At 45.2% G+C, this 20183-nt stretch overlaps 1 protein-coding gene across 2 annotated transcripts in view; it reads left to right on the forward strand.

Annotated features, from left to right (window-relative positions):
• fbxl16 (F-box and leucine-rich repeat protein 16) overlaps window positions 1-20183 on the forward strand; it is a 206413-nt gene that overhangs the window by 28898 nt on the left and 157332 nt on the right. For both annotated transcript variants that reach the window (XM_070856751.1, XM_070856750.1), the window contains exon 2: window positions 15932-16648. In XM_070856751.1, the coding sequence (XP_070712852.1) occupies window positions 15944-16648 (705 nt within the window). In that variant the 5' untranslated portion in view covers window positions 15932-15943. The remainder of the gene's footprint in view (window positions 1-15931; window positions 16649-20183) is intronic.

Here is a 20183-nt window from a genome sequence, read left to right on the forward strand (position 1 = left end):
AAGAAATATGTGCAAAAGTGAGGAGCATCACTTTCCTTCTGATACCAGCAAACTCCTTCCTGATTGTAGTTTCAAACAAGGGATCTGGGCGACAGCACTGACTTGGTCAGCAATCTTCTTCCATGTAACTTTCACTTGTGCTTTTACTGGAGAGAGGTCTTTAGCCCAAATAAGGCTGCCTTCCTCTGGTGCACCTCCTACAGCAGAACCTCCAACCCTTCAGCTCACATGTCCCCACTATGCCATTGTGAACAACTAGTCCATTTTTCTGCCATTTCCATAACTTACACTCCAATATTAAGCTGTAGTTCTTTAATAGCTAATTCCTTACTGGATTTTATTTTTCCAAGCCATGGGAAAATGTTTCATTTGCCTGTAGCCTATATAAAACAGGGGGAGGGGCAGCACTGTTGTGTACAAGGCAGTGTGTTATGTATAAGGTAAAAAGTGACTTATTATTTTTTATTCATTCAGGGGATGTGGGCATCACTTGCAAGGCCAGCATTTATTGCCCATCCCTAATTGCCTTTGAAAAGATGGTGGTGCCTTCTTGAACCTCTGCAGTCCGTGTGGTGAAGGTGCTCCCATAGGGTGTGTGTAGCGTGTTCCAGGATTTTGATCCAGCGACGATGAAGGAAGGAATGGTGATATATTTCCAAGTCAGGATGATGTGTGACTTGGAGGGTGACTTGGAGGGGAACTTGGAACTGGTGGTGTTCTCATGTGTCTGCTGCCCTTGTCCTTTTAGATGGTAGAGGTTGCGGGTTTGGGAGGTGCTGTCAAAGAAGCCTTGGCGATTTGCTGCAGTGCAGCTTGTAAATGGTACACACTGCAGCCATGGTGCGCCAGTGGTGGAGGGAGTGAATGTTTAAGGTGGCGGATGGGGCACCAATCAAGCGGGTTGCTTTGTCTCGGATGGTGTTGTGCTTGTTTAGTGCTGTTGGAGTTGCACTCATCCAGGTAAGTGGAGAGTATTCCATCACAATCCTGAGTTGTGCCTCATGGATGGTGGAAAGGCTTTGCAGAGTCAGGAGGTGAGTCGTTCACCACAGAATATGCAGCCTCTGACCTGCTCTTAAAGGCACAGTATTTATGTGGCAGGTCCATTTAAGTTTCTGCTCAATGGTGGCCCCCATGATGTTGATTGTGGGAGATTCGACGACGTTAATGCCATTGAATGTCAAGCAAAGACAGGTAGACTTTCATTTGTTGGAGATGGTCTGCGTGACACTTGTGTGGCACGAATGTTACTTACCACTTATCAGCCCAAGGCTAATTGTCGTTTGGATCTTGCTGCATGCGGGCATGGACTGTTCCACTATCTGAGGAATTGCAAATGGAACTAAACACTGTGCCATCATCAGCGAACATCCTCACTTCTGACCTTATGATACAGGGAAGGTCATTGATGAAGCAGCTGAAAATTGTTGGGACTAGGACACTGCACTGAGGAACCCCTGTCGTGGGGCTGAGATGATTGGCCTCCTACAACCACAACCATCTTTCTTTGTGCTAAGTATGACTTTAGCCAGTTGTGAGTTTTCCTCCTGATTTCCATTGACTTCAATTTTACTAGGGCTCCTTGATACTACACTCAGTCAAATGCTGCCTTGATGTCAAAGGCAGTCACTCTCACCTCTCCTCTGGAAGTCAGATGTTTGGACCAAGGCTGTAATGAGGTCTGGAGCCGAGTGGTCCTGGCAGAACCCAATCTGAGCATCGGTGAGCAGGTTATTGATGAGTAAGTGCCACTTGATAGCACTGTCAATGACACCTTCTATTACTTGCCGATGATTGAGAGTGGACTGATGAGGTGGTAATTGGCCGGATTGGATTTGTCCTGCTTTTTGTGAACAGGACATACCTGGGCAATTTTCCACTTTATTGGATAGATGCCAGTATTGTAGCTGTACTGGAACAGCTTGGCTAGAGGCGTGGCCAGTTCTGGAGCACGTCTGCAGCACGACAGCCGAATATTGTTGGGGCCCATAGCCTTTGCTATATCCAGTGTGTCAGCCGTTTCTTGATATTATGTGGAGTCAATCGAATTGGCGCTGTGTTATAGGTAAGTCAAGAGATGGAGAGGTGACTGGCACTATGTTATGCATAAAGCAATGGTTGCTATTATGTTATATTTATGCTATAGATATCTGACAGTGCTAATTTGCAAGTTCTCGTTGTTGGAAACTTCACCTCATCCAAATCTTTGCTGCCCTTATCCTATCCCGCACCAAGTTTTGCTCACTCATCACCCCCATGCTGGCTGACTGACATGAGCTCCCAGACCCTCATGTCTAAAATTTTAAAAGCTCATCCTTGTGTTTAAATTACTTCATGGCCTCACCCCTCCATATCGCTATATACCTTCCTCTAGCCTTGCAAGCCCCCCGACCCCCAAATTCTCCGTCCTAACTCTGATCTATTGTACATTAGCCCCTCCCTTTGACCCACTATTGGTGGCCATGACTTCAGCATCCTCGGCCCCACATGCTGGAAGTCCCTCCATAAACCTCTCCCCTCCCTCTCCTTCTTTAAAGTCCTCATTAAAACCCAGCTCTGTGACCACTATCTGATTACCCCTTCTAATATCACTTCCTTTGTTCATGGTGACTTTTAAAAAATCTGATTACTCCTCTGTAAAGCACCGTGGGACATTTTTTTATGTTAAAGCTGCTATATAGATGCAAGTTGTTGTTGCTGCTGGTGGTGGTGTTGTTAAAGGAAACCTCTCCATTCAAATAGAGGACAGATGACTGTAATGCAAACACATTAATTTCTAGGGAAATGTGAGGAAAATTCAAGTGACCAGGACGGAACAATAATATTCCTGTACACATTACTGCATAATAATGGTCTGTTATTTAATACTTTTATAAATTTTGTCTAACAATACACTCTGTTTTATTGGTTTGTAATATTTCTACATTTTTACATAATTAATATTCTTTCTGTTGCTGTGTTAAATTTTACTGCCTTTATTATCGAACATTTTTTACTTTTGCTGGTTCTAACTCAAATATGGCATTTGGTTTTCCAGTGGTATAACATTGCTGTGTACAATTGTACTCTCTGTGTTACATATCACTGCTGAATATATATTTCATACGCTCCGTTTTAACAGGTTAAAATGCACTCTATGTTATTAATGATTATGAAGCAGGACAGCTTATGCCGCTGAGCTCCAGTGGTAATATGAATACTGGCTTCCCTGCTGTTTACTGCTTGACACAGGCATCTACACATTGCAGGTTGAAGCTGGTGATTTATTAGAAAAAAATATATACAGCATAATTTATGCAAAATGTGCTAAAAGTCACTCGCACTAGGGATGTGACCCGCAGACTCAGCTTGAGAACCAGAGAACAAAAGAACAGAGATTAGTACTTTTTAGACAAACACTTAAACTCCAAATAGATTCTGGTTAATACACAGAGTACTCTGGCTTTATCGAGGATCTGCCACATATTCATTTTTATCATTGCAGACATCTACATAGTGTACATTCCTGTTTACTTGGAGCAGCTATTGATCACTGTGAAGAGAATGTTTATCGTCTCTCCATGTAGTTCAGCCAGTAATGTGGCAACATTATTAGATATCAAAAGGCTGTGCATAATATCTCAGGTAGATCATAGGAAATGGGAAACATCCAGGAAATGATAAAAGTGAATGTGTTTGGAATAGAATGAGGCAGTGGGCACGAACTCTGTTCTTCTGCCTCTGGGACCTTGGTGCGTCCAGGCCAAATCAATGGGTTGAGAGACTCCACTATATCTGCCAACTGTATTAAAAACAAATCCAGGTAAATGGGTTGAACAATCTCGATCCAGTTCCAAGCAGCACTAATTGGTAATATCCCTCCAAGTAGCCTCAAAGATGGCTGGTGTGCAAATTAGAAATATCACATTGGTGCAATAGAGAGTGCTTTGCTGAGGTTAGGCTTGAAGCATCTAGGGGATGATTTCCTCTGGTTGTGAAGTGCAATTTGTTAAAGGCAAATTGTGTCTGACAAACTTGATTGAGTTCTTTGATGAAATAACGGAGAGGATTGATGAAGTGTATATGGACTTTGATAAAGTGCCACACAATAGATTTGTTAGCAAAATTGAAGACCTTGGGATTAAAGTGGCAGTAGCAGGATTGTTATGAAATTGGCTAAGAGACAGAAAGCAGAGAGCAGTGGTGAACGGTTATTTTTCAGACTGAAGGGAAGTATACATTGGTGTCCCCCAGGGGTTGGTATTAGGACCACTGCTCTTTTTTTGATCTATATTAATGACCTGGACTTGAGTATATAGGAAAAATGTACAGGGCTATGGGGAAATGGGACTAATTGGATAGCTCTTTCAAAGAGCCAGCACAAGTACAATGAGGCGAGTTGTCTCATTCTGTGCTATATGATTGTATGTAATAACTTTATGAGCATAGCAGGAAGATTTACTACGTGCACCTTTCTGGTGAAATCATAAATGTATCTATTAGGATTTGTTTGACATGTTGCTAGCAGTAGTGAATATAAGAAATCTTCATGATGTTGCTACACATGACAACCAGAGGAAATCTTCCTCATATCATGGGATAGAGTCAAGAGATTATTATTCTGATTCCAGCCTAAGGTATAGCTGAACTGGGAGTGCCTGTTACTGATAGTGATGGGGAAATTGGTCTCTCCTCATAATCTCTCCTCTGGCTCATTTTTCTTTATGCCTCTGTGAAGTGTCTTGGGATGTTATTCTATATTAAAGATTCTGTGTAAATGCAAGTTCTTATATTGGATGTAATAAGTGGGAAAATATACTATTCCCCATCCTAAACAGTTCTCAGCTTTTAATAAGCAAAGCACTGAAGTTTACCAAGATACTGGAGGAAAGTTTGGGTATTAAATTAGTTTTTGGAGACTGAAGCTACCCTTCAAAAATGTGTTGTAAAAATTGCTTATCTCGTTAACAACAACTCTGCTTGCTCAGTGCCACCAGATATAAAATGTCCAATTGCTTAATAAATGCTTCCAGTTTTTTCTGACCTGCAGGATTCCCTGAGGGTTAGTCAGATTGGGACAGTGACGTGATGTGACCTGAGGTGGTGCCAATGATCTTCACCGACATGAATCACATACATGGGAAACTGAGGTGTGGAGAAGGCAATTCGGGTGGGGGTGGGGTGGGGGATGGGATTCAGTTCATCTGTATTATAGGTAACATTATATGTGATATAATTATTAATCTTCAATACCTGTAATTATTATTTTTTTCTTCACATGGACATTCCCCATGTGTTCTGAGGATAAAGCTGGGCATGTTTATGCCAATTTTAAACTTGGTGCTTCAGCAGGTTTCAAGAACAAAGCATAGTCCCCATGAGTGAACCTTGACCTTGGGCTGGTATCCAGCTCTGACAGGGGAGGTAGATGCTTGCTCAGTCTGACTGTTAAAATGAACTGCACCCTCCCAGTTCCTATAGTGAAATGGATCCCTTACTAATCGCTTGTGGTCATCAGTTTCAGATCCTAAATCTGTATCTCCCATTTATTACTGTTATGGTGATGCCCTTTACATTACCTTTTGGGAGAAAACATCCATGAGTTCATTGAATAAAACAGAGGTGATAGGAGATTCATTTCAGATCAGAGACATTATGTAAATGTGATACCGCAATTTAGAAAATGCTTTTAAAACTTCCAGCGCTAACATCATTTTGACATCTGATCTATTGTTTATTGAAATGTCCTGCATATGTTTTTAGTAATTTAGGGGATTTTATCATTTTTATATTGAAAAAAATTATCCGCAAGGTTCCATGCTACAGACTGAATAGGCAGACACAGCATGTGGTGTGGGAACAGTCATGGCGCGGGGTTCCTGGAAAGTGTGAGTCTGTGTATGTGGACAGGCACTGGCTTGGTGTGATGATCTCCTTAATCAAATAGCCTGGACCTGGCTCCATCACAGAAGACTGACCTTATTTTTTTACACAACTGGCATTATTGCAATGCGCATTAAGTTCACTTAGAAAAACCACATGTACTTAAGAGTATGGGAAAGACCAAAAACGCATTGCTGCGGGGGAGAATGCTGCTGTAAACACTGTATTTAGAATGTGCCAGATAATTTGTTCAGAGCTTTGTTCGGGATAAGCAAATCTCCTCGTGATGAGCACCGAGCTAGACCGGTCCCAGTGCTGTATTCATCCTAGTTAGTGCTACATTATTGGAAACAGTGGCACAGCTCATAACCCAGTAAAACAGTGAAATATCCCTTTGATGTGGCTTTGCATATTATGAAGACTAACACAAGAGAGACAGTGTACAAGAAGTTCATTCAGACCTAAGCTCATGCCTTTTGGGCCTACCCCTGTGCAGAGGTAGAGCACTCCATTTTATATATTTGTATTTGAGGCGAGTTGTCTCATTCTGTGCTGCATGATTGGATGTAATAACTTTATGAGCATAGCAGGAAGATTTACTACGTGCACCTTTCTGGTGAAATCATAAATGTATCTATTAGGATTTGTTTGACATGTTGCTAGCAGTAGTGAATATAAGAAATCTTCATGATGTTGCTACACATGACGACCAGAGGAAATCTTCCTCATATCATGGGATAGAGTCAAGAGATTATTATTCTGATTCCAGCCTAAGGTATAGCCGAACTGGGAGTGCCTGTTACTGATAGTGATGGGGAAATTGGTCCCTCTTCATAATCTCTCCTCTGACAAGGGGAGAAGGTGGGGCAGGGCGGTGCATCATCCTATGGTCAGTAGTGACTGACGTGTTACTTCAGATTTGTCATGGGAACTTGTTTTCCAGCTGGTTGGTCCAATGGGCCTAGGCCTGGGTCTATAGGAACTTGTTTTGTAGCTGGTTGGTCCAATGGGCCGAGGCCTGGGTCTATGGGAGCTTGTTTTGGAGCTGGTTGGTCCAATGGGCCTAGGCCTGGGTCTATAGGAGCTTGTTTTGTAGCTTGTTGGTCCAATGGGCCGAGGCCTGGGTCTATAGGAGCTTGTTTTGGAGCTGGTTGGTCCAATGGGCCTAGGCCTAGGTCTACAGGAGATTGTTTTGTAGCTGGTTGGTCCAATGGGCCTAGGCCTGGGTCTATAGGAGATTGTTTTGTAGCTGGTTGGTCCAATGGGCCTAGGCCTGGGTCTATGGGAGATTGTTTTGTAGCTGGTTGGTCCAATGGGCCTAGGCCTGGGTCTGAAAGAATGCGGCCTCCTGTGCAGAATAGCTGAATGAAGCGCCCAAGTGGACGCCTGAAACAGACGTTGGACTATGTAAATTTAGAGCCTCCGTCCATTAAAGCAACCCTGTGAGAATTTAGCTCATGATGAGAAGGGCAGTCATCAGCCAGAAAAAAAATATTTTATTTTGTGGAGCTGGAGTACTCTCCCCTCCACAGTGCTGCCGATTATCTCCCACTGTTGTCCGATCTAAACCCCTCCCAGAACTTACCCGAAGGTTGCTGCTGATGACCCAATATACAATTTACTGGTGGGACGATCTGCACAGGCTCAGGCTCGGGCTCAGGCACTGGCTGCTTGCCCTGAATATGTAGACAAGGCCCAAGGCTTACCCTCAGGCCTCTCTGACCGGGCAGGCTCTGGTCGTGCCGTGTCTGAGCCTCAATATTGTGCCTACTCTTCCATAGTACAGCGTTGGCTGTGAAGCACTTTAAGACATTGTGAAAGGCGATATATAAATGCAAGTTTGTTCTTTTCAACCAGTACCTTCCCGTCAGCTGTTGCTCAATTCCTTCAGCACTGTGATATTGAAATGACAGCACTCGTGCCTGACCTCCGCCCTGGTTACTGCTGCTGTTTTTAACTGCCCTCTGCCCTGTATCCTGTCGGGCTGTCTTCGATGTTTAAGTCAGCACTGGGAGCCTGGGTAGAAGTCAGTGGAGAAAGTGGTCACAGTGCTGGAGGACTGGAGCACAACAACAGCTGACAGGAACAGCTGTGAGGAATGCACTGCCTGGATGTTGCTGGGCCCACTGTCTCTACAATTATACAGAGTACTGCTGGTATGCAAGGTATTCAAAAACCCCTCCAATCCATCTATACTATTAACAGCCCACCAGCCATGACTTTATTATGAAGTGTGGGGAGACAATGGCCACAATTGTCTGCATTGGGTCCATGCGTCCCTGCAGGACTGATTTACACTTTAACAATTTAAAGCAATCTGTTCAATGGTAAAGCCGCTCATAAAGAATCGCTGCAGGCTAGAGGCTCAGGTTTCACTCCACAACACGTGTGAGTGGCGGTGTCAAGCCCCCCAAGTCTCCTGGAGGGTTAGCTTCCTGTTTGCTGGTTAAAGGAAGACAACATTACATGAGGTGTGGATAGTGTGCAGTGGCGGCCCGGCTGCCAGAGGATTTGTCTCGCAATGTCTGGCAGATGGCACATCAGCTCCTCGCCATTGTACGGCCCACCAACCTGAAACAGGAAAGTGGCTCCTGGGCACCGACCCCTCACACGGCCACCATTTCAAGCTGCAGCAGATATGCACTGTATTTGCTGTCATTTTTTAAATTCCTTTTCTTTTGTTTCTGTGGAGAAGAGGAAATTAAAACTACGGCGGCAGACTTGGCAAACTGGTTACCACCAGCCGCCTGCCCCGTATCATGAAATTGGAGCCTCCGGACTTGCAGTACTCCTTGTTCGGTTCCAGGCATATGAAAGAGGATTGTTTCATCCCTTTGAAGCTAAAGGCTTTACCACGCAGCTAATTCCTAAACTGAGAAAACATTTTTGGCTATTGCACAATCTTAATTTATGGATAAAGCGCGTCAGCGCCTGATTCTGTGTGGTTTTAGAAAGCCATCCCGTTGAGCCCCTGAAACAGTCCGGCTGCCTCTCTCATGAAGCCATGCTATAATTACAGTCAGTAAATGATCTCTGACTTGGCAACAGACTGTGAGCCACCTGGCCGGAGTCAATGATATCTGGGTAATACAAGATAAGCGTGTTGCCATTAGAACCTCATTTTAACAGTTATGTACAATGTTTTACTGAAGACGTTTTTCGTAATTTTTAAAAAAATGCCTAAATAGTCACTGCTGATGATATCATTGAAGAATTGAGTGCTACTTGGGGCTCAATGAGTATCAGTGAAGATGCAGGCATTAAGACGAATGCTGTATCCATGGTGTCTGTTAGCTCAGCCCCTTCAATGTATTCCGGCGGACAGTAAATATTCTCAAAGCTGTCAACATTTGTAGTGAGATCTATAATCACAACCCGTGAGGCAGAATACAAATCCATTTACATGTATGAGTGATTATAAAATGGGTGACATTTCGAAACCCAAATAAGCATGCCTCATCCCATATGAGTGAGAGTTGACAGGTTTGCAATAAACAGAAATGATTAAAGATGTCCAAACCAGAATCATGTGTAACAGTAATATATATAAAGTACAAATTATGCTGGTTATCTACCAGTAGGAAGCCACGATTGCATCAATAAGAACATAAGAAATAGGAGCAGGAGTGGGCCATTTGGCCCCTTGAGCCTGCTCTGCCATTCAATTAGATCATGACTGATCTTCCACCTCAACACCACTTTCCCGCCAAGATTTTTTACAGTGAATTCTTAACATTGGACTCCTAAACATCGAGCGCGAGTCTGAATGAACGCCTTGGGGAAAGGATTTATTTGGTCGCTTAGAATTTCCTCAAAATGAATTACACCGCTGTTGCCCCTTTGAAAGAAATCGGTGCCCACTGGTAGCCGAAAGGGACAGTTACACACGGCTTTCCTGGGTCTGTTTGTATGGATTCCTAATGTTGTCGTCAATAGTGTAAAACCCATGGAGAAGGGATGGATGCAGCTGGACGACCCGGAGACTTCTGTGCAGTCTTTACAAAGTTAATTCAGCCTACATCCTTCTGCTCAGTTCTGGTCACCACATTACAGGAAAGATGTGATTGCATTAGAGAGGGTACAGAGGACATTTACGAGGATGTTGCCAGGACTGGCAATTTTTTGATATGAAGAAAGATTGGATAGGCTGAGGTTGTTTTCTTTGGAACAGAGGAGGCTGAGGGGTGATTTAATTGAGGTGTATAAAATTATGAGGGGTCTAGACAGAGCGGATAGGAAGGATCTATTTCCCTTAGCCATGAGGTCAATAACTAGGAGTCATAGATTTAAAGAAATTGGTAGAAGGTTTAGAGGGGAGTTTTCACCCAGAGGGTGGTGGGGGTCTGGAACTCACTGCCTGAAAGGGTGGTAGAGGCAGAAATGCTCATCACATTTAAAAAGTACTTGGATATGCACTTGAAATGCTGTAACCTACAGGGCTACGTATTGCTCTTGGCACAGATATGATGGGTCGAATGGATGTCTATGATTCTATGATCGTTTAGCAGCAGACTGGGGGCAACGAGGTAAGAGAGGGACAGCACTGGGCACTTCACTCTAATAATGTCTTAGCAACCTTTTTTTCTCTTTTCTTCCGTGCCCAGCAGCACACAACACCTGTTTCTTCCACCTGCTTTACATCCAGCAGCTCATGCTCTGGGTTGTTGCCGTAAGAAAGTCCCCTTTAACGTGCACAGGTCCTGAGCCTGACTATCAACTCCTTACTGGTAGAACCAGCCCAAGGCGATGAGGGTGGGGTTGCAGGGTGGTGGGAGTTGCCCGTCTACTCCCATCGGGTGCCAGTAAGTCACTGGATGCCAGCCTAATATTCAGAGGCCAGAGCTGTGCAGGATCCAATTGGACACGGGCAATGATGCAAAACAGGCAAAATCGTATTTTCTGACCATTATGCAACACACCTGATGTCCAGTTCTATTAAAGCCGATGAAACTGAATATGGGGCGGAATGTGTAACCGGCGACCAATGCGATACCACTTATTTTGCGACACTGCCATGTCTAATTTCACCCCCCACCCCCACTCCTCATCTCCTCCATGCCAGGGCCACAAAGGGAAGGGGGGAACTGGACTCCCATTGGACACGATGATCTCACTCCACCTCAGCTCAATAATCAGAGATTGGATCACTTGTCTCTGCTTGCTGGGACAATAGTTTTAAATTATATTTGTACAGAATGCTGGTCTCTCACGTATCACCTGTGCTCCAAGGGCAGCATATCCGATCCCCATCCAAGGGAAGAACTTTTAACTAGTACAGCCCGCCTCGAAGATATTGAAGGCAGGAGGCACAGACCCCTGGATGTGGCTCCATTAAGGCTGCCAGGGATCTAACTACTGCTGCCTGGAGGGAGGTAGAGCTGGAACCTCAACCACACCACAAAAAGTTTAACCACCCCAGCAGGGCTGTCAAGGTGACTCACTGGGCACTCGCTCTTTTTCTTCCTTGCTTAACTTGGCACCAGAACATGCTTCATTCACCCTCTTAAAGCAGCACTTGCACAGCTAACCTTTCACACTGCACTCTGGTTAAAGGCGACTCTAACTCCATATCCTGTTCTATGGCTGCGGTCCCCTTAACATCAGTAACTAGCATCCGCAACCCAAAAATCCTTTCCTCCACTTTCCCAGCCTCAGACCTCCTCATCACTTCACCTCTTCCATGCCACTTGGTACACACTCCTCAATGGCTCGCCTTGCCTTCATTTACTTCATTTTATTGCAGGACAAATTGGCACATTATGCACACCAAAGCCAGGCCACCAGAGGGGCCAGCCCCACATTTAAACCTTCATTCTCTTTGCAGAGACGGCCATGGAGCGAATGGGCACTCACTCCGCTCTTGCCTTTGGAGGTGGCAGCATCTTGATGGTGCCAGGTTATTGACTGAGCACCTACACTGCCACCGTGGCATCCCTGTGAAGCCCCACCCCCTTTCTCTGTCTCCTTAACCCCAATGGGGGTAAAGTTCACCCATTCTTAGCTTCTACCCTCCTTTCTTGAAGATCAACCACAGCAACAGAGACCACAGGAGGAAAATGATGGCGATGAGGAGGAGCTGGGGAGATGATTCTCTCTCGTCGCATATGACAAAGATGACGATGAGGAAGAGGAGGAGAATCAGGACACCTTCCCCATGTAGCTGCTTCAACCTACCCAGTCTTCCACTGCCCCAATCCTTGTCAACTCGCCAACTGCGGCCATTGTCTTCTCACTCCGAGACACCAGCTCGATTCTTTTATCCGGGAGGGATTTAAATAGTGGGAATGAGTATGTGGCATTGGGTGATTCACGAGTTACTGGAGGGGTGGGGAGTTGTTGAGGATGTGCCACCTTCCCAACAGAGACTGACGAGAAGGCTGCCATCTCCTGGAAGTTAAACTCCTGGCGCTAACCTTCTTTGACACCTCTTCCCACCAGTGATGCAGGTGTTGTCCATAGGGCTTTCTGCCTCTGGTAGGGAACACGATCTTTCTTCTCGTGTCCACCTGCTGGACCTGGGCCTCCAATGTGGCATCGGAGAACCTGGGGGCCTGATCTACAGTCCTTGTAACCATTTGTTGTTTTAGACACCTTGCTTCCTGTCTGCAACCAGAGTGCACCCCCCCCCCACTTTAAAAGATACTGGTTGCCTTTAAATGGCGCGATGAAGCACGATTTCGCCCACTGCCCAAACAGGCCGCAGCAAATGAATAGTGTGGGTAGAGTTGGCTGCACACCTGAGTCATTATAATGAGCTGGCAGCACCAATTGCACGTGATACCAGGGTCAGAATCCTGGAACTCCCTACCTAACAGCACTATGGGAGCACCTTCACTACCCGGAATGCAGTGGTTCAAGGTGAAGACCCACCACCAGCTTCTCAAGGGTAACTAAGGATGGGCAATAAATGCCAGCCATGTCAGCGATGCCCACATCCCGAGAATTAATTTTTAGGAAATGCTCCTTGGTCTTCTTTGCATATAACTTATCACTAGCTACAAGATATATATGTGAAATAAGTCAGTAATTTTCCAAAATCATGAGGATGCTTGGCATACTGGATGTTTGGATATATAATCATATTTGTGAATTTGTTTTGAGTTTGCGTGACTTGTCATTTTTTATTGCGTACAGTGTGAGTACTCTTGAACCTGCAGCACTGGTAGACCTTTGCTACGTTTAGTCATTTTGACACATCACAACCTAGGAACATGCCTGATGCTCAGGCATTGCTATTGGCTCCACAATTTGAATTGTATGAAAGTAGAATTTTTAATCATGCCATGCTAATAGCAAGCTGAATATGAACAGGTGTATTAAATTTCAGCAGTCCTATAAGTGATAATGATGAACCATTGTTCTCAGTCCTTCACAATACTGTCTTAAAATGGTTATGAAATTGTGTCATACCGTTCTTCAGCTCTACCTTCTCAGGTGAAGATAAGCTGCATCACAGAAACATGACTGGGTTTATATTATTACTAACACATTTCCTAGGTACCCACATGAAGTGTTGGTATCTTATGGAGCACTTTCCCTTCAGAATTGCTTTTGCCTTTTGCAGCTTCCTTGTTTTTCTATACCATTTTAAGATCTACCACTGTCCCACATTGGTAGTTCTATTTCAGGACACTTTATGCAACTTTCCATTCTTGCTCTTAATCAGGCATCGTGAATGCAGTGTGTATGTTTGAAGTCAACCTGAGACATTTTGCATGAATCTAGTCCATTATGGAGAGGGGGAAATGGAGAACAGAAACTGAGGGGGAGAATATCGTCGTGCCTCATTTGGGGTGGTAACCCAGGTGTAGCGGTAATTTTAGCACCTTGAAAAGGTTTGCACCCTCCATCCAGAAATTCTTCAGAATCGGTCGAAGAGCTGACAGGGGCGCGAAATCAGCCATTGCACACCAGAGCTGATAACCAAAATGCTGGCGCTAAATTTAACTAAGTCATTGCGCATGCGCCAAACTCTGATTCAGATCCCGGGAAAAGTCAAGTCTTCGATGCACCCACTAAAGTTTTCAAAATCACTTTTTCTCAAGCTGAACTCTTATTTCTGTCTGCCGCTGCAAACTCGGAGGCTCACCCCCGTGCTGTGTGTCAATGTTGCACTGACTGTGACCTCCGACGGAAGTGCTTCCTCATCCCTTTAAGTAGCCACCAGTTAGTGACTCTGCAAGCCTGTAACGACTGTTTTTCCAGACGTTTTTCTTGGTGGCCGTTAAATAAGGCGGCCGTACCTAATTTTTCGACCGGGGTCAAGCGTGGGCACTGCACCAGGAATACATCAGGATCGGAGTGATCATCAGTGGCCAGGCGTTACTGGTTTGCTGTGAGCTTCTAATGAATTTTCGGTAACCTCTTTCGCTCCCATTAACTCTGGCCGCTAACTGAGGCATTAGACAACCGAAAATCCAGCCCTGAGTGCTTCCCTTCAGGAGGGAGGGAAAAGTCAAGTCTAAATCAATTCATTGTTTTAAGCTCCTGTGGCTGGTTATGGTTACAGATCATTTCCCCATCCTTTCAGTCATGCAAAAGAGCATGGTTGGGGATGGGATTGAGTTCATCTCCTGTACGTTGTCAGTCATTGCTCGAATACAACACTGAAAGTTTAAGACATAGTTAACTGAAGAAACAAGACAGAAAGCCAGACAGAAAGAAGAGTGTTAAAACTAATCATGGTTGTTATAAATAGTTTAGTTTGAAAGGATGCTGGTTGTGGATCTCACTCTAACTCTATTGGGAACACAGGTTCACAGATAAAACTGTTAACAAAAGCTAATGGAATTCTAGGTTTTAACTCGAGAGGTAAGGAATATAAAAGCCATGAGGTAATAATGAGTCTATATAAAACCTTAAGACCTCGGGCTAGAAATTCCATTTTTGGTCATTTTCCGCCAAAAATACCACAATGACTCCACTATGATTCCGAGGCCTAACATTTGGGATAAAATACACCCAGCGGTAAAAATCGGCATTTCACGAGGATTCGTGGCGCAAACCGCAAATTTTCTGCAACTTTGCTCCGAGACCGATTCCGCTGCGAGTTGGGCCTAGGGAGGGGGGAAAACACCAAAAAATAAATTCAAAAAAACAAATAATAAAAAAATCACAAAACATTCACAAGACCCTTTTCTATCAAATTGCTGCAAAAGAATTAAAAAAATAAAAACTTTAAATTACCTTTTTTGCAGGGTTTCATACCTACTGCTGTTCCAAGGGTTGCAACGCAGGTTTTTCCCGGGCGGTGTTTGGTCCTATCTACAGGTGCACTGTGAGCCAAATAACTGGTGAAAGCGGTTTTTCGAGTCTTGCATGCTGACGGTCCGCTCCTCAATGGTATTTAGAAACATCCGGCGCAAAGACTTCAGTGAATTTCCCGGTTCGCCATTTTTCGCCAGAAACGGCGAAATATCGTCTCAAAACCGGGCGCAAGGTTGGGGAATTTCCAGCCCCGCATGTTGTGTGCGGTACTGTACCTCACACTATAGGAAGAATATTGATGCTTTAGGGAGGGTCCAATGCTGATTCACTGTGATGCTGCTTGGTATGAGGAAATACAAATATGAAGAAATACTTGAGAAATGTAATCTTTTTTTGTAAGAGCACAGATTACAGGGTGATATAGAAATGTTTAAATTATGAAAGGATGAGATCGCCTAGATAGAAAAGTTACAGCCGCTCTTGTTTCCAGTAGTTGAGGGGTCAAGAATGAAAGACCATAGATGCAAGATTAACTAAGATATTTAGAACAGAGAGGAGGAGAAACTCCTTTGCACAGAGAGTTGTGAGACTGTGGAATTCACTTCCAGGGTTAGTGATCGAGACAGAAACGACGTCAACATTAAAGATTACATTGGATAGGGGGATGAAGGAAAAAGATTTGAAGGGATATGGGAACACAGCGGGTAAATGCGATTGGAACTACTTCCTCATGTGGAAGGTAAACACCGACACGAACCGCTTGGGTCGAGTAGCCTGTTTCTGTGCTGTAACTTCTTTGTATTTCTATGTATTTTGATAATCATTTCTCGTGTATTGACCTGTGATCTTGGTTTGCCTGCAGTGAACGTGAGAAATGTCTACACATAGCTCCAGTGACATCAAGCCTCCCTGCATGCCTAGGAACGGACTAGTCAAGATTCCAGCCCAGTCCAATGGATTAGGATCTGCCAGCATCACCAAAGGAACCCCTGCCGCTAAAAACCGACTGTGCCAGTCCTCTTCTATTCCAACAGCGCTCCCACCGCCTCTACCTAACCACAGTGAACTGGCTTCAGTAGCACAGGCAGCGCACGTGCCATCATCTCTGTGCGGAGTGACTGACACTATTCCCCTGGTGGAACCAAACTCTGACGAGACCTTGCCAAGTACATGCCAGCCATCAGGGTCCAAAAGAAAACTGTCCATCTCTTCAATGGAAGGACAATTGCCTATTTTGGATGAGAAGATCCTCAACCGACTCTTCTGGTACTTTTCCTCTTGCGAGAGATGTGTTTTGGCACAAGTGTGTAAAGTATGGAGAAAAGTGTTGTACCAGGTCAGGTTCTGGGAAGGCATCACCCCCATTCTTCATGCAAAGGAGCTGTACAATATACTTCTCAATGGAGAAAAGGAGTTTGTCAATCTGCAAGGATTTGCTATTCGTGGCTTTGATTCTTTCTGCCTGATTGGTGTCTCTGATTTGGACATTTGTGAGTTTATAGATAACTACCCTGTGTCCAAGAAAGGTGTGAGGTCTGTGAGCTTGAAAAGATCAACCATCACTGATGCAGGACTTGAGGTGAGATGCAATATTCCTATTTTTATTGATTCCCGTTACTCTGTGGTAATCTTACCCCCTGCAATCTCACCTATCCAGACTAAGTTTCTCATTTCCTTTCTGTTTAGCGTCCCATTTCTCGGGCCATATGTGTAAATCCTGAAAACAGACAGTAACTGTTCATCAAAGGCAGTCAACAGGTTCCCACCTCATTGAACGTAGGCACTTTATCCATGTAGCCCTGACATATTAACTTGTTTTATAGTGGCTGGGGGTGAAAAAACATCTTTAAGAGAGAAAGACACAATAAATAAAAATACTAAAACTTTACTAATACCTGAAACACGTTTGCAGTAAGTCTGTTTATTTTAAAATTGATTTTATTGAACTGCTCTTATCCCAAGAGCAGCAAACCACCATTTTGGAAATAACATTTCAAACAGCAGGGCTATCCCAGCATGCAACTAGTACTGACATTGCTAAAAATGGATTTTGCTACAGACAAATGCTTAGGGAAAACATTCCAACTATAATTTTAGGCCCTGATTTTAAATCCAGGTCTGCTTTGGGGTGTGAACTGTAGCCAAAACCAGACCCGGGGTATTTTAACTCCAGGGCCCCATGGAAATATCACCGGTGGGTTTCCCACTGAACTGGCTGACCTGACTGGAAATCCACCCACATCTGGAGACCAATTTCCTGTGGGTCAACCAGAAGCCTATTTAAAGTGGGAATGCAACCTCACTTTAAGAGAGGTTGCATTCCCTTGTGGCTTCTTTCATTTTCAAGGTGCTGGAAGAAGATCCTTCTCCGATATGAGTTACAGGCATGTCCTCAGAAGCCTCCCTGGAGGTGCTTGTGGAAGAGATGAGGCCGAGGAGAGAACTTATATTCCCCAGCATTTCCAAGAGGGTTGCCAAGCATTCTATCCACCAAGCATGGAGAGAGATGTCAGAGTTCGTGAGCTCCGGGAATGTCATCCCCAGGACCTGGATACCTTGCACGATGCACGCCAATGACCTTCAGGAGTAGCAAGAGTGAGTAATGCTCTTCATTTATCCCACTCTTTTCACAACACGTGGCAGCAGTCCTTCACACCCCTTCCCCAACACTCTCAACAATTCCCTTTCCTGCATCATATCCTTCACCACCCAGCATAAGGCCACATTATACCAACATGTATTCCCATTACATACACACACTCACCTCTTCCTTGCTTCCTTCACACCGGCCACGAACACCTTCCTCCTGTCATTTGCTGGACTTTGGACAATCACCAACTTCGCTCAGGACTCCTTCCTCACTTCACACTCCACCCACTTGCATCCAATTCACCACCTCCTCATCCTGATTGCATCTTGGCTCTAAGCACATGCACAAGTCCCACACCTCTTTGCTTTCCTTTTCAGCAGCCATGCACAAATTCTCGCCCTCTCTTTCTGCAGGACAAAATGGTGCACCATAATTGCTTTAGGAGCAAGACTGGGTGAGGACCAGGTGACCTCATGTCAGGAGCAAGCTGGAGCAGCAAACCATGGAGATTTGTGGGCCTGACAGAGCTGCAAACCATGGAGATTTGTGGGCCTGACAGAGCTGCAAACCATGGAGATTTGTGGGCCTGACAGAGCTGCAAACCATGGAGATTTGTGGGCCTGACAGAGCTGCAAACCATGGAGATTTGTGGGCCTGACAGAGCTGCGTGCATCAGGCATTTTGAGGCCGGCGGCTTCACTGAACAGGGTCTCTGACAATTACTAGTACCTCCTTCATTAAGCACTGGAAAAACGCATCATAGAAACATAGAAAATAGGTGCAGGAGTAGGCCATTCGACCCTTCGAGCCTGCACCACCATTCAATGAGTTCATGGCTGAACATGCAACTTCAGTACCCCATTCCTGCTTTCTCGCCATACCCCTTGATCCCCCTAGTAGTAAGGACTACATCTAACTCCTTTATAGAAACATAGAAAATACTGTTTGCTTACATTCTTCACTATAACATGTCTGATATACCACACCCTGACCATGACACTGTCTGATAGTCATTGCCCCACACATCAATTTACATTGTGAATGTGAATGTCTTCTGCAACTATGCGGCTCTCCAATGCCACCCTAAATCGTGTCCCTTTCCCCTTTCCTCTAGGTCCTTGTCAACAACCAGAACTCTCTGAAGAAGGCACCTCGTAGGAGAAAAGTTCTTCTCAGTGCTCTATCCCACCCAAGCACCAGCACAGAGATTGGCACCCTGGCTGGTTTAGAGATTGAGTTAGAGTGGTCTGCACATGGTGATGCACCTAGCACTAGTGTGCAGAAATGGGTACTAGTGGCAGGGACAGTCCAGGAGACAGCTTGCTGAAGTGTGAGGTTCTTTTCCATTTCTGCGGAGAAGGACAGAGAAGAGTAATTCAACGGCCCAGCCTTCAAAAGAAGTCAAGCAGTTGTTTGAGAGTTTGAAGGGCCTACCAAGGGGTTTCACCACCATGGCTGAAAGTATGGAGGAGTCTGTTCCAGCCTGGGTGGTGTCACCTTGCATGGCATTAGCACTCTGCAGTCTACCTTGAAGAGTATGGCCACCTCCAGGGACACTGCACCCAGGCCCTCGCAACAGGAATCTGTGTTTGCACGCTTTGCAAACTCGAATGGCTGCCATGTGCTCCAGCTTGGATAGACATGCATTCACCTTGTAGAGGCAGACGCCCATCTTGGAAACTTTAGTGAAACAAGTGGACAGAGGCTTTCAAGGAGTCACTCACCTTCTGTACTTTAGGCAGTGATGAACCCCAGCCCCACGGGAGTGGGAGTGGCGTGCGTTGCCCAGTCTCAGGATGTCAGGCCATTCCATCCCTCACCTGCCCCTTAACCAATGCCCAATATGGTGCCAGAAAGCTAGCTGGACCAGACTGCCCTGGAAAAAGTCAAAGTGTCACGATCTGCAGCCCGGCCCTTTAGAACTCAAGCAACCAGGAGTCACCAGCCATGAGCATCGCAATGGTCCCCACATGTGCAATAGCAGTCTTGCACCAGCTCTCTCTCAGATCTCCCGGCATGCTCTCCTCCTTCCAGATAAGAGAGATGAGGTCATGCATTCATGCCAATAGTGTTTCTCCGCCATACTTTAGTGCCTCGGTGGAGATTCCATCTGCTCCTGATGCCTTGTTGTTCCAGAGCTGACAGATGGCCTTTTCTACCTCGTGCAGGGCTGAAGACCAGGACCTCAAATCTGGCACCAAGCTTATGGTCTACAGGGCAGTAGTGATACTCGCCCTCCTATATGACTCAGAGATGTGGACCATATACAGTAGACACCTCAAAGCGCTGGAGAAGTACCACCAGCGCTGCCTCCGCAAGATCCTGCAAATCCACTGGGAGGATCGACGTACCAACGTCAGTGTTCTCGATCAGGCCAACATCCCCAACATCGAAGAACTGACCACACTCAACCAACTCCGTTGGGCGGGCCATTTTGTCTGCATGCCTGACACAAGACTCCCAAAGCAAGTGCTCTACTCAGAACTTCTACATGGCAAGCGAGCCCCAGGTGGGCAGAGGAAAT

This window comes from Pristiophorus japonicus, chromosome 15 (assembly GCF_044704955.1).
Source record: "Pristiophorus japonicus isolate sPriJap1 chromosome 15, sPriJap1.hap1, whole genome shotgun sequence".
Taxonomy (NCBI): domain Eukaryota; kingdom Metazoa; phylum Chordata; class Chondrichthyes; family Pristiophoridae; genus Pristiophorus; species Pristiophorus japonicus.